Source organism: Symsagittifera roscoffensis, chromosome 5 (assembly GCF_963678635.1).
Source record: "Symsagittifera roscoffensis chromosome 5, txSymRosc1.1, whole genome shotgun sequence".
NCBI lineage: Eukaryota > Metazoa > Xenacoelomorpha > Acoela > Convolutidae > Symsagittifera > Symsagittifera roscoffensis.
In genome coordinates, this window is record NC_087066.1 from 26,725,503 (window position 1) to 26,739,279 (window position 13,777).

At 34.4% G+C, this 13,777-nt stretch overlaps 1 protein-coding gene across 1 annotated transcript; it reads left to right on the top strand.

The window, feature by feature from the left end:
* The first annotated feature begins 983 nt into the window (after nt 1–983).
* On the top strand, nt 984–13,561 carry LOC134846870 (transcription initiation factor IIA subunit 1-like). Its single transcript, XM_063864276.1, has 6 exons — nt 984–1,456; nt 5,313–5,405; nt 5,894–6,174; nt 8,307–8,507; nt 11,851–12,012; nt 13,222–13,561. The coding sequence occupies exons 1-6, from the start codon at nt 1,009–1,011 to the stop codon at nt 13,288–13,290; spliced, it is 1,254 nt and encodes a 417-aa protein (XP_063720346.1). The 5' UTR covers nt 984–1,008; the 3' UTR covers nt 13,291–13,561.
* The last annotated feature ends 216 nt before the right edge of the window (nt 13,562–13,777 follow it).

Consider the following 13,777-nt stretch of genomic DNA (forward strand, 5'->3'; position numbering starts at 1 on the left):
TAGTGTCAGATAAAGCTGGCAAAACGTGCGAAAAGCCGTAATCTGGGTAAAATCATTAATTACTCGGATTAAGGATAGAAACGGGGCAACCCGGGAACATCATAAAAAATGTACATTCAGAGCAATCAGTTGGTTTATAAATCCTTGATTGATGAACCCTTCTATAATAAATTCCTGTAATTATCACATAAGTCTGCGAGACCAACTTTGATTATAAATATTGAAGCAGTTAAAGCATTTTCAATTCAACTTCTACTGAATCCTTGTTTCTTTCTGAGAAAGAACGTGTTGGGCTAATCCTACTCTGTGTTTTTTCTGGGCAATGGGCCGTACTCCGGCATCTTTTTTTCGCAGGACTGAGAAGCGACGCCCCATGATCTTTTTATCAAACCACGCGAAAAAAATTGACATTTAGTTGAAAATTTTTTTCAAGTATATGGTCGGAACGTTCTGTGCTACTAGCACAACAACCGGCTATCCTTGTTCTTGATTTGCACTTGGCGTTTTCGATTTGATAAAAACGATCTAAGTTTTTTCAGAAGATTTTTACGGACTCCAGAATCATTTAATTAGTTTAAGATTAGCTGAATATCGACCCTATCGAAGGCTTTGCGTAATCAGTATAAACCTTTTCTACAGGTTTTCCATTGTTGATTGCGTCATAAATGGTTTGAAGATAGAGAACGATTAGGAATATCATTGATTTACTTTTTGCAAATCCATATTGATATTTCGTGATAAGGCAGACAACTTTCAAACCCGATTGACTGAAAAAAAGTATCAAGTGGTGTTTTGATTAACATTCAGAAAAAAAAGATGTAAGAATTATCTGGGGTTCATTATGGTAGTGGTTGTTGTTGTTGGCAAAATCGTCGTATGTTTAGAAATTAAAAATTATGTCTGCTTACTGGCATGACATGTCTTCTTTCCAGTTTGTCTATTTATTTCTACAATCTGCTATATCCATACAGGGTCTCCTTGTATGGCTGTGACAAAATTGCATTTCAGATGAACCAGTTTGATGCTTCGGGTGTCTCAAGGAATTTATATGCGGCCAACGTAAGTGGTTCGTCTCGAACTCCGGAAGTCGAGGCACTTCCATACAGAGTCTCTAATGTCAGAGCAACCACCAATGCTATTATTACTCCTCAAGCGACGAAAAGTGTAGCTAATGCATACATGAAAGTCATGGATGAAGTATGCAATACAGTTAGAGACACATTTCTTGACGAGGGAGTTGAAATTTCAGTTCTACAGGAGCTCAGGAGGCTATGGGAAAACAAAGTTTACCAATCCAAAGTACTTGAATCGCGATTTGACTCAAGAGCGCATGGATCATATCATATGCCAGTACAGCATTCGACATACAATACTATGCCTCAAGTCTACCAGATTTCAAGTGGAGGACCAACAAATGCTCTACCTGTCAGGGTATCACAGAACCCCAATGCACCGCGTAAGGAATGTAAAATGAGCACTTAAGTTGCATTTTGAAATTAGTTCAAGACAACAAGTATATGTCATATGAATCTGTTCCATGAATCTGTTCCATGAAAGCTTACCATAGGTTGTCGCAGTGTAATTATCATTATTTAAAAATAAAAAAATAATTCTCAACGTTTATTTTTGTTTTTCTAAAAGTGAAAATGTTATCCGAAGATATGCTTTAATAAATAATGTTCCATATTTTAACTGATCTTTTGAAAAATGAATTTTCAATGTGTTTTACCTTATATCTTCCACTAAAGAATAGCTTATTGTTCTTGGTCTCACTTCATTTTCATTGTATTCATATTTAAGATTTTCATCAGCTGGTAGCGTGTTATTCTTAATTTTCCCAAATTGACAAAATATTTTCAATCCAGAAACATAGAAAATGGTTTTAAAAAATTATACTTCAGTTTCAGGTCGGACATGAATCGAATTTTGCACAATCGCAGCTTCTTTTTTCCCCGAGTAATCTGAGTTCAGTAATGAATATTGTAGCTAAATGGTCTGTTTAAATTGGAGGAGTGCATTTCATTTATCGGTTAGATTGGTCTTTTAAACTATAATCAGTTCCGTGCGAATGCAACAACTGTAGAGACCTGAAGAAACTTACACTTATAACTGAAAACTAAACTTTGAACAATGCAATGACTGGGTGTTATGCGAACCCTTGGATTATATTCCTAAATCCTTTGATATTATTATTATATTATTATTATGTAGTCTATTAGAGTTCTTGAAGGTTTTGATGTTTTTGTTGGTCACCTCGAGGTTGTACGGGATTAAAAGTGAGGTTGAATTTCTATTAATTAGCTCATGTATAGTAACAGAAGTCATTTTTTCTGGTGAAAGTTATCCGACGTTTTCTAACCCTTTTGCTAGCTGCTGGCACGTAGTTTTTTTAGTTGATGGTAATTTCGGTAAGCGATCGTTCTTTCGCCCTGATAAGTAAAACTAAAGAAATTTAAGAGTGGGATGAATATAATCTATCGTATATGTTAAATGAAAGTCGGAATGCACTATGGACGCTATGTTTAAATGAACACATTTTTTTTAGTATTCTCAAGTGCAATACTTCAGAAAAAATTTTCGTAGCTTAACGATTAAAAGAATGTTCAAGAATTCAAAGTTCCATCGCTTCAAAAGCTTGCTTGAAAATATTATTTTTCCGAAGCAATCCAATCTATGAAAAATACTTCGAAATATTTTGAAGTGCATCATCGATTCAATAGCTCGCTGAAATAACTCTAACTTTTTGCTGAGCAATCCAAGCCATGAAAACAACTTCGAAATATTTCAAAAGTTCCATTTATTTAATAGCATGCTTAGAAAAAATTCTGCTTTCCGCAACCAAATTCGCTCTTTGAAATAACTGAAATATTAAAGCCTATTCTACCAAATATTTTGAATCGTCATCGCTTTGATAGCTTGCTCAGGAAAAAAAATGAATTTTTTGCTAACCGACTCGTTCTATGAATTAACTTGAACTTTTTTGCGAAGGAATCCAAGGAATGAAAACAATTTCGAAATTTAAAAATTTTGTAGCCTGCTTAGAAAAACTTCTATTTTTCATGAGCCGATTCACTCTATGAAATAGATGACAAAGTCGCAAAATCGAAGGATCATCGCTTTGATAGCTTGATCAGAGAATATTTTTTGCGAAGCAATCAAGCTATGGAAACAACTTCGAAATTGTCAATTATTTTCTTGCTTAAGAAAAATTCTAATTTTTGCGAGCCGGTTCGTTCTACGAAGTAACTTGAATTTTTTCAAAGTTTCATTACTTCAATAGCTTTCTGCAAAAGTCAGAATAGTTTGACTTTTTTGCGTAGCAACTCCAGCTATGAAAACAGCTTGGAAATATTTTAAATTCATGGCTTGATCCCCTTGCAAAATAAAACTCAAACTTTTCGCCAGCCACTTTTTTTGAATAATTGAACTTTTTTGAAACTTCATATCTTTGCAAACCGTTTCGTTTTGTTAAGTTTTTGAAATTTTTAGCGCTTCAATTCTTTTCTTGAAAAAGTTTTGTTTTTTAGCGAAGCAACCAAAGCTATGAAAACAGCTTCGAATTGTTTCAACTTTTCATTGCTTTAAAAGCTTGCTTAAAAACTTCTTCCATTCGCGGACCCGTTCGTTTCATGAAAAACGGATTTTTTAAAAGGATTTATTGCTTGAACGCCATGCGTAGAAAAACTTGAACTTTTTGCAAACCGTTTCATTGTATGAAATAACCTGAAAGTTTTCTTACTTTATTATTTTTCTTGAACAACGTCAAATTTTTTTTTATTGAAACATCCAATCTATGAAAACTACCTTTGAAATATGTCACAAATTTTATAGCTTTAATAGCTTGCTCGAGTATTTTAATTTTTGCGAAGCAATCTAAACTATGAAAATAACTGCGTGATGTTTAATTTTTTCAATGCTTGCCTGGTAAAATTTCTTTTTCGCGGCGATTTGATTTGATCTATGAATTAACTTAATTTTTTCCCTTGCTTGAACACCTTGCTGAGAAAATTGAATTTTGTCGCGAGCTGATTTGCTATTTGGAATCTCTTCACAAATGTCAAATTTTCATAGCTTGCATGAAGTTTTAACCAATTGATTTACTCTACAAAAAAGCTTGAAATATTTCTATGTTTTTTCGTTATAATAGTTTGCTTACAAAATTTAATCTCTTTCCTAACCGATTCATTCTTCGAAACCTTTAATGTATTACGAAGTGTCATTGCTTCAATAAAGATCTAGTTATATCGCGAACCGATTCGCCTCATAAATTGACCTAAATTTTTTTCTAAACTATCATCACTTGAACAGCTTGCCCTTAAAAACTAAGTTTTTCCCTAGCTGATTCGCTCTATGAAATTTTATCAAAGATTGCAAATATTCATGACTTAATTATTTTGCATAGAAAACCCTAAACTTTGCCCGAACTAATTTGCTCATTGAAATAACGCTAATTATTTCAAAGTGCAATCGCTTAGTTGGTTTGCCTACAGGACTAAAATTTTTCGAGTTCTTTCGACGAAAAAATTAACTTTTATAGGCAAACCAATCAAGAGATTGCACTTGGAAGTATTTAGTGTCAATGTTTTATTGCTTCAGTAGCTGACTTAGAAAAACTCGTTTTTTGCTGCCCTCTATAATTCATTCGAAATACTTCATCGCTTAATATGTTGGCATGGAAAGACGTAAACATTTAATGGACTGCTTCGCTGTCTGATGTAACTTTGAATAGTTGAAAAATTTATCGCTTCATTACCTTCCTGAGAAAAAGCTAGTTTTTGCTAACCAATTTGCTCTATGAAAAGACCTGACATATTTGCTCTATGAAAAGACCTGTCTTTAAACTTCCAAGTTTCATCGCATGCGTTAATCCACTGAATGGTTTGCTCAGAAAAAATGTAAGAATTAGTTCAAGCTGAAATACTTTGAAGTAGTTCAGAGTTAGCTTGACTGAATAGCCCGCCTCGATCAACTTTGGAATGAATTTTCGATAAAATTTGCTAACTGATTTACAATATGGAATAACTCAAATTATTCAAGTTTCATTGCTTGAATAGCTTGCTGCTTGCTCAAAACAAACAACTTTCTGCGAGTCGGTTGGTTGATGGAGACGGGCTTGCTAGTTAATTTTATTTGGGTAGATTATTTAGTTATACATTTTTTTGGCTCCTTATTGCTTGCAATCGGAACATTTTTTATGCTTTTTTGCCTTTGATTTGATGTTTTAAGTGACTAATTATGAAAAATCAAAACCTAGGCGCTTTTGATGACAACTTATTGATTGCTTTCATTAGTAAGTAGATTTTTTGTCGCAGGTACTCAAACTGTGCCGACGGGCTTCAGAATAATCAGACCTGTGCAGCCAAACCAACAAGCTACTCAGTATTCAACCCAGACGCCTTTTACAGGTAAGACTATATCTACCTGCTTTGTAAGATAAAAACCAAAAAGCCAGCAACTGGTTTATCAGATGAAATAAAAGAATCTGAAGCACAAAATTTTATCAATGGTTGGTGGGGTGGGGTGGGGGGATTTTGTTTTCCTTGATATTATTGGGTGACACTTAACTTGCAAAAAAGCAGTTTTTCAATTCTTCTCTGTTGAAAAAGAGGACTTAGTTTCAATTTCATCTAAAGCTTTGCCAGTAGTTTGTCAAAGCATTTTTTGTGAATATGGCGTTTTATGTGAATATTCTCCAAAAAATAGTTTTTAGCGGCTAATTTTTATTACTTATTACAGAAGAATTATCAGTTCGATAATAGTGGCTTTTAAAATTCAAAGTCAGAGTAATTTAACCTTATGATTTTTTGTTTCTCCTTTGGGGCTCATGTATTTCAGAAAAGTTGGAAATATAAAACTATCTTGGACTTTTTTCGTTGATTGAAAATCTTTTCAGGTGGAAGCAATTTCGCACCTCAAGTGGATGGTGCGAGGCCATACATTGGTGCTCAGTCTTCTTTTGATCCATCACAATACATAACGCAGTCCATACCAAAAACATCAGCATCAGATAGTGAACCCACTGCAAGCAATCTAGTTCATAAGCATCCTAGATTACTGCAGTTGGACGGAGGCAAAGGTCAACAGGCGCAGTCTAGTGATGACGACAGTGAAGATGAATTTGAAGAGACAGAACCGAAAGCCAAAACGCCGCGAGTGGTTCCCACGGACCCAACCGTAAGCGTTCCATTTCTTTTGAAGTTCAGCTCTGTTCCATTCTTAAAAGGAAGGCAAAATCCACTATCGAACAGCAGAAGTGTAAAAGTCACACAAAAAAACGTGGTGGACTTTTAGTTTCGAACGCGGCTTTTAATGTTCAGATTTCCCAGTACCTATTGATCCAGGTTTCTCAAATTGGGCTAATTATATCAAAAAAGCATTTGTCAACAAGCTTTAGGGACAAACATCTGATTTTGCTTGTGTTGTAATAAATTTTCCTAGTAGTTGCAAGTAACAGTGTTTTTCATTCTAATTTCAAGGGTGGACTTGAAAGATTCTAAAAAAAAAGATTCTTTTTTTTTCGGTTCAGTTGGTGTCTGCTCAAAGATTGTCGGCCTCGTTTCCGCTTCGTTAGTTTTGTTCAGTTGCTAATTTGAATTTCTAATGTCTTGCTTGGCATTTTTGCCTAGAGTTCCTGTTTGATAAAAATAGCTATTATGAAAGTCTATGGGATTTGGTTTTTTAATTATTTTTTTGAGACGCTTTGGAAAATTTTATTTCTTTTGCAACAAAAAAATATATATTTTTTCCAAAAACCTTTCGTCCGATTTTCAAGAAAGGGTTATCCATAGAAGGACCGCCTTATTTCTTGTGTGTGTGCATTCTACCCTGGTCTCTTCTTGCTTTACTTCTTTGTCTACAGCCTTTGTCTAAACTAATGGCCCTCGGAATAGTCAATTTTTTGACCGTTTTTTCAATCTTTATTAACTGTTCTCGAAAACGAACCTCCCAATTCTGAGGTTGTGGATTCAATGGAGATAACGGGTAGTGGGAAGCTCTCCTTTATTAGCAACTACGTCCAAACTTTTACACAAAAAAAAAATTGGCCATCGGAGTAGTCAAATTTTTGATTTTTTTGTATCTTTTTTTTTAGTTTTTCAGAAATTAACCTCCCAAACCTGAAGGTGTTATTTCAATGGAGATAACGGGTAGTAGGAATCTCTCTTGTATTAGCGGCCACTCACAATATTTTTAGGCAAAAATATTTCGTCTTCAGAAAAGTCAATTGTTGATTTTTTGGGAATTTTTTATCTTACATTTATGAATCTTACCAAAAAGTACCCTCTAAAAATTGGGTTGCTGGAAGCTCCTGTGCATACGCGCCTACGCCCAACTTTTTTACGCAAAAATATACGCGCCTACTTTTTTACGCAAAAACATTTACTTTTTTACGCTAATTTTTACTTTTTTACGCAAAAACATACGCGCCTACGCCCAACTTTTTTTACGCAAAAATTTATGGCCCTCGGAAAAGTCAGATTTTTGATTTTTTAGCCGTTTTTAAACATTTTGACTTTTTTCGAAAACTACCCTGCCAAACCTAGATTTCTGGATTCAATCACATGTTAGATGATTTTTTTTCTTAATTGGCTAGGCCCACTTTTTCAACAAAACCTTTGATTCTCGGAAATGTCAATTTTCTGATTTGTTGACCGTTTTTTTGGAATTTTCTCGATAGCCATCCTGCTAAATCTGATATCAATGGTTTAATCGACAGAACAGGTTGTTGGAAGCTTACTTTTATAATTTCTATGCCCAGTTTTGAAAGTTTCCCATTTTAGGGGCTCTTCATTCTTCTACGGCAACGACCCGCTTTCATCAGAAAAACGCTACGGAATTCGGAAAATCAAATTTTTGAACTTTCGACCGTTTTTTTAGAAGTTTTTTGAATTTTCTTAAAATATGCCCTATCAAATCTGTGCGATTTTTTGTGCAGAATCGGCTATTTCGTAATATTTTGTTAGAAAGGTTATGTCTTTGGGAAATTTTGAAATTGCTCATTCGTCCCGCATTAGTATAACAAATTCAAAAAATATCAAACACGAACCACCAGCTTTAGCTAGGCCCTAGCTGTCCTTCATCGAGATATGCGAAAGTTTTGGCTCATCTAGTTTTTTCAACATTTTTCATTTTTTTCTTGTGCTGCATCGCATGTGATGGGATGCTCGGCTTCGCCTCTGTGTTGATTAAAACTAAATTGATTGATTGCTGCACCGATTTACTTTTTAAATTTGCCGCGCCGAATATTTTTAGGGGCCATGATTTTTATAATTTTTTTACGTGAAAATTGTTCACTTAATGCGATACAGGAACAGAAATCAAAAGGTGGGAAGAAATCTGGGTCGGACTCGAGGATCAAAGAGGAGCCGAGTGATTGCGAAGATGATTCGGATGATGACTCGGAAGAAGATGCCAAGGGAGGGGGAATCAAGGGCGACTTGGATGATGAGGATGAAGAAGTGGAGGAGGAAGAGCCGCTCAACTCCGGGGATGACGTCACAGATGACGAGGTGAGTGAAAATGAGCATCGATATATTAAACAGGTTTTTTGACCGAATTTGACATACTTTTACTGGGCTCTCGAAACAATTGACAGACCATAAATTGATTACTTTCCAGTTTTGCCCTAGCAGTCAAGCGATAGATTTTCAAAGTTTTTTCAGCCGAGAAAAACCGGCCCGGAATTTTTGATCTAAAATGGATTCATGTGAAGCTAAATTGTCAAGAAATTTTGTTTCATTTATTTGAAACCTTTTTTCTGGCTACTTTTTTACCCTCCAAACGTGCAAACATAAATTTGGAAAAAATCGAAAAACAAAGGTTTGTGATATTTTTTGTGAATTTATTGGTGGTACGATTTATCTTTTCTAGTTGCATGGCAACCTGCTATTGATTTAAGTTTAACGGATTTGAATTTTTTTACTTACTTGGTCTAAATTGACTTCAAACTCAAATTTGATATGCTTTCTTGGAGATTCTTTACGCAACTAGTTATTTGTAATCAGGTGCCGGAGTTTTTTCTCATCAACAACTTTCCTTTCAAATCGCTAAAAAATTTGTTTTGCTTATTATTGATACTAAACAAATACCAAAATCCTTCTCACTTAGTCTAGTGGTAATGCAGGAACCGTTGCATCTTACAGTGAAATTCGAATCGCGACAGGAATTTTATTTCATAAGTATAAAATTGATTTGGTTTCTGGGAAAATTGAATTGTCGGACTTTCATTCAAGAGTAATGAACGCAGTGAAGACTTATATAGGTCTTGCTGATATTTTTTTAATTTTCACGATAAAGCCTTAAAATTTGTTCACGCTCAATTTTAGTTTTTCGCGGTTTGACTTGCAATTTTTTTAAGTTCAATTCATTTATATTGTTCAAAGGAAGGCAAACTCCACTATCGAGCAGCAAAATTATTAAGGTCACGAAAAACGTTATCGACTTCTAATTTCGAAAATGAAAACTAATTATAAGATTTCCAAGCGAAATAAAAGTTTTTTTTTAAATTGGGGTAATTTTAACAAATAATTGTCCATCATAAAAATTTCTACAAATTCAAAGAGCTTTAAGGCCATCTAATTTTTTAGTCGAAATTCGAAAATTGAAGATTTTAGAAAAAAACAAGTAGTTTTTTTTTCAGTTTCCTTGCGTTCATTACTCTTTTCCTACTGTCAGTTGGCTGTTTTTCTTTAAAAACTCAAGGGGTGTACTGTGCATTTAGGGCAGTGGTAACACCCATGCTTGAGACGGCAAGTCCCAGAAGTTCGATTTAAGTCGGAACCTGTTTTTTTTGTCGAAACTGATTTTCGAATATTTTCAACACTTCGTGTCTGCTATTTTTGTCGGCTTATATCGCGCAGAAAGGCTTGGTGTTTTTTAAGCATTTTGAAAGCTCTTTGTAAAGTTTTTAATGGTGCAGGAAATATTGTTTTTTGCATGGTGCCGGAGTTTTTTCTCAACAACTTTCCTTTCAAATCGCTAAAAAGTTGGGTTTGCTTACTATTGATACTAAACAAATACCAAAATCCTTCTCACTTAGTCTAGTGGTTATGCAGGAACCGTTGCATCTTACAGTGAAATTCGAATCGCGACAGGACTTTTATTTCATTAGTATAAAATTGATTTGGTTTCTGGGAAAATTGAATTGTCAGACTTTCATTCAAGAGTAATGAACGCAGTGAAGACTTATATAGGTCTTGCTGATATTTTTTAATTTTCACGATAAAGCCTTAAAATTTGTTCACGCTCAATTTTAGTTTTTCGCGGTTTGACTTGCAATTTTTTTAAGTTCAATTCATTTATATTGTTCAAAGGAAGGCAAACTCCACTATCGAGCAGCAAAATTATTAAGGTCACGAAAAACGTTATCGACTTCTAATTTCGAAAATGAAAACTAATTATCAGATTTCCAAGCGAAATAAAAGTTTTTTTTTAAATTGGGTTAATTTTAACAAATAATTGTCCATCATAAAAATTGCTACAAATTCAAAGAGCTTTAAGGCCATCTAATTTTTAGTCGAAATTCGAAAATTGAAGATTTTAGAAAAAAACAAGTAGTTTTTTTTTCAGTTTCCTTGCGTTCATTACTCTTTTCCTACTGTCAGTTGGCTGTTTTTCTTTAAAAACTCAAGGGGTGTACTGTGCATTTAGGGCAGTGGTAACACCCATGCTTGAGACAGCAAGTCCCAGAAGTTCGATTTCAGTCGGGACCTGTTTTTTTGTTGTCGAAACTGATTATCGAATATTTTCAACACTTTCGTGTCTGCTACTTATTGTCGGCTTATATTGCGCAGAAAGGCTTGGTGTTTTTTAAGCATTTTGAAAGCTCTTTGTAAAGTTTTGAATGGTGCAGGAAATATTGTTTTTTTTTTTTCCAATTTTTGATATGTCTTTTCATTTGCTGGTAATCATAGTCATACAGATTTGTATCGCATGTGATGCGAAGCTCCGCTTCACCTCTCTGCTTACTTTTTTTCGATCGCTTAATTTCGAGTTTTGTGTCGGCTTATTAACCTTTTTTGCATAGTTGAAAGAGAAACATTTGATTTTGAATGGTGATGGATTCTAAATGCTCCAAGTTTTAATGTCTAATCACCCGAAAGGAATTTTAGGGGAACAATTTTTTGACGTTTTTTGTTTTCGGCTCAACTGGGGTCTGCCCAAGTGTAGTCGGCTTCATAACCGCTCGGTAAAACAAAGCTTGGTTGGAGGTGTTGCTCGATTGTGTTTGCGAAATGAATTTTTCTAAGAGTCGATGAACGTAGTTCAGACTCTTATATAGGTCGTGATGGTTCTTTTCCTTTTTTTCAGGAAAAAAAATAAATTTAGTAAGGCTCAGATTTATTTTTTCGCGGTTTGACTTTAATTTCTTATCATATTCAGTCCATTTCCTTTTTTTTAACAGGAAATCAAACTCCACTATCGAGCTGTGAAAGTTTAAAGGTCACAAAAATTGACTTCCAAAGTCGACAACGGAATTTAATTATCAGATTTTTGAGCGAAATAAAAATTTTATCTATTTGTTCAGTTTTGCAAATTAGGTTATTTTTATCAAAAAAAAGTGTCTATCATAAAATGTTCTTGAGATTTTTTCAAAAAACAAGCCCGTTTTTTCTGTTTTCTTGCGTTCCTTGACTCTTTTCCAACTGTCTCTTGGCTATGTTCTTCTTTCTTTAATTAACAAATTATTCTTGTAAATGTATGCTTTTGATGTAATGCAAGTCTTGCGAAACTCCGCTTTCCCTCTGTGTGCTAAAATTCGATTAAGAACCGACCATTTTTCGTTGTCTATCTTGACCCTGGTTTTCTCTACGTATCGATGTTTCAGACTTGACGAGCATGTATTTCTTTTAGACCAACATAGGCAGTGTGAGTAGTCAGTCGGCAGAGGGGGGCTCTGGCTTAGTAGCGGGGGGCACCCACTCAACTCGCACTGCATTCGGATGTGACGATGTGGTAGTCTGTCAGTACGAGAAGGTGCGCCGACAGAAGAACAGGTGGCATTTAGTACTCAAGGTCAGAATAGTCGGTTTTGTTGCTCTATTTAATGTTCATGTAAAGTCATATAACTTCAGGAAAAATCTTAATGATTTTCTCAAGTTGTTTTCTGGAATTCATCAGATTAAACAGCTCTCATTAGTAGCTCGGGTTCAAAAAAATATTTCATATGTCGAAACAAGTAATTGGAACTTCTTAACGTTAATTGAGAGCAAATAAATGGATAAAATTGACTCAGCCTCGCTTCGTCGCTTATTTCGATTATGTCCATTTATCTTTTTTCATCATTTATGAGTTGTTGAATAATTTGATTGCACTTTTGAACATATACTTTTTTCAGGCTCACAACTTGTCTGGTCATACAGAATCACTGAATCATTTAATGACTCGATATATAATAAATTCAAAGTCTGATTCTGCACTTTGCCCTGAAGGTAACGTCTTCAGCTGGCACTACAAAGGTGTACAGAATAGGAAAGACAATTTTTCGGCCTTCAAAAAAATCGTCTGCATCTTGACGGCCTATGTGATATAACTAAATGTCTACTTATTTGCAAATTCTTTCGTATTCTTTTTATTGGTGCAAGTAATTGATTTTCAATTAATTTTGCTGCATTTTTGAAAAAAAATTGGATGATACGGCTCTCGAGGTTTTTTGACGATTTATTTAGACAAATTTAGATTTAGATTTTATACAAATTTTGAATTTATAATTTTTCTTTTTGCTCCAGTCGCCAGAAAGATAGAATAGAGCTGTCTGCTGGCTATATCTAAGTTTAATGAACGAGGGTTGTTTTTAAGAGTCAATGAACGCAGTGAAGAGTTTTATATAGGTGCTGCTGATGATTTTTGTTAAGTTTTTTTAGGAATAGGCTTCAAATTTGTTCAAACTCAAATTTAATTTTTCGCGGTTTGAATAATAATTGATTTTAAAGTTCAGTTCATTTCCCTTGTTAAAGGGAAGGCAAAGTCCACTATCGAACAGCAAAAGTGTAAAGCTCACGAAAAACGTGATCGATTTCTTATTTCGAAAATAGAATTTAATTATCAGTATTCCCAGCGAAAGAAAAAATGTTTTTTCTTTAAAGTTCGAAACATGAAGTTTTTCAAAAAAAACTAGTCATTTTTTCCTTTCCTTGTATTAATTACTCGCTTCCAACTGTCACTTGGCTATGTTATAACTGTCTGATGGCTCTGTTTAGTTTAAAATTAGGCATGTTGTTATAGGATGGCATAATGAATGTGCAAGGACGCGATGTTCTATTCCACCGAGCTGAAGTTGATTGCGAATGGTGATCGAAAACCATATCTATCCTGATGGTATCTGAATCTCACCCACCATGCATTGGAGTAGAATTTTCATCATTTGCTTTCGTAGCTCCCAGATAACCTATGCATCTTCGCTGACTCTGTCCTGCAAAACTCCTGCAAGCTTGAAAAAATATATATTTTATGGCTGATTATGATGTACCCATCCTGGATCCGGATATGGAAGTTGGCGCTTCGCTTCTTTGATGATTTTTTTGCGTGTTTGATTATCATTGAATTCAATTATGAGAGCTTAATGAGAGCTTAATTTAAATTTTGTTCTTTTGAAACTTAATTGTAAGTTAATGATTGTATTAAATTTATCTTCAGTTTATTTTCCGTTTTTATCTATATTGGGATCAGATTAAAAAATCATGGCAGGTAGAGATTTATGTATTCTGATGTTTTTCAATCCCTTTCAGAAGTGTTGAAAAGCAATAAATTTTGGTGTGTCTATGATTAAAAGGATTACTGT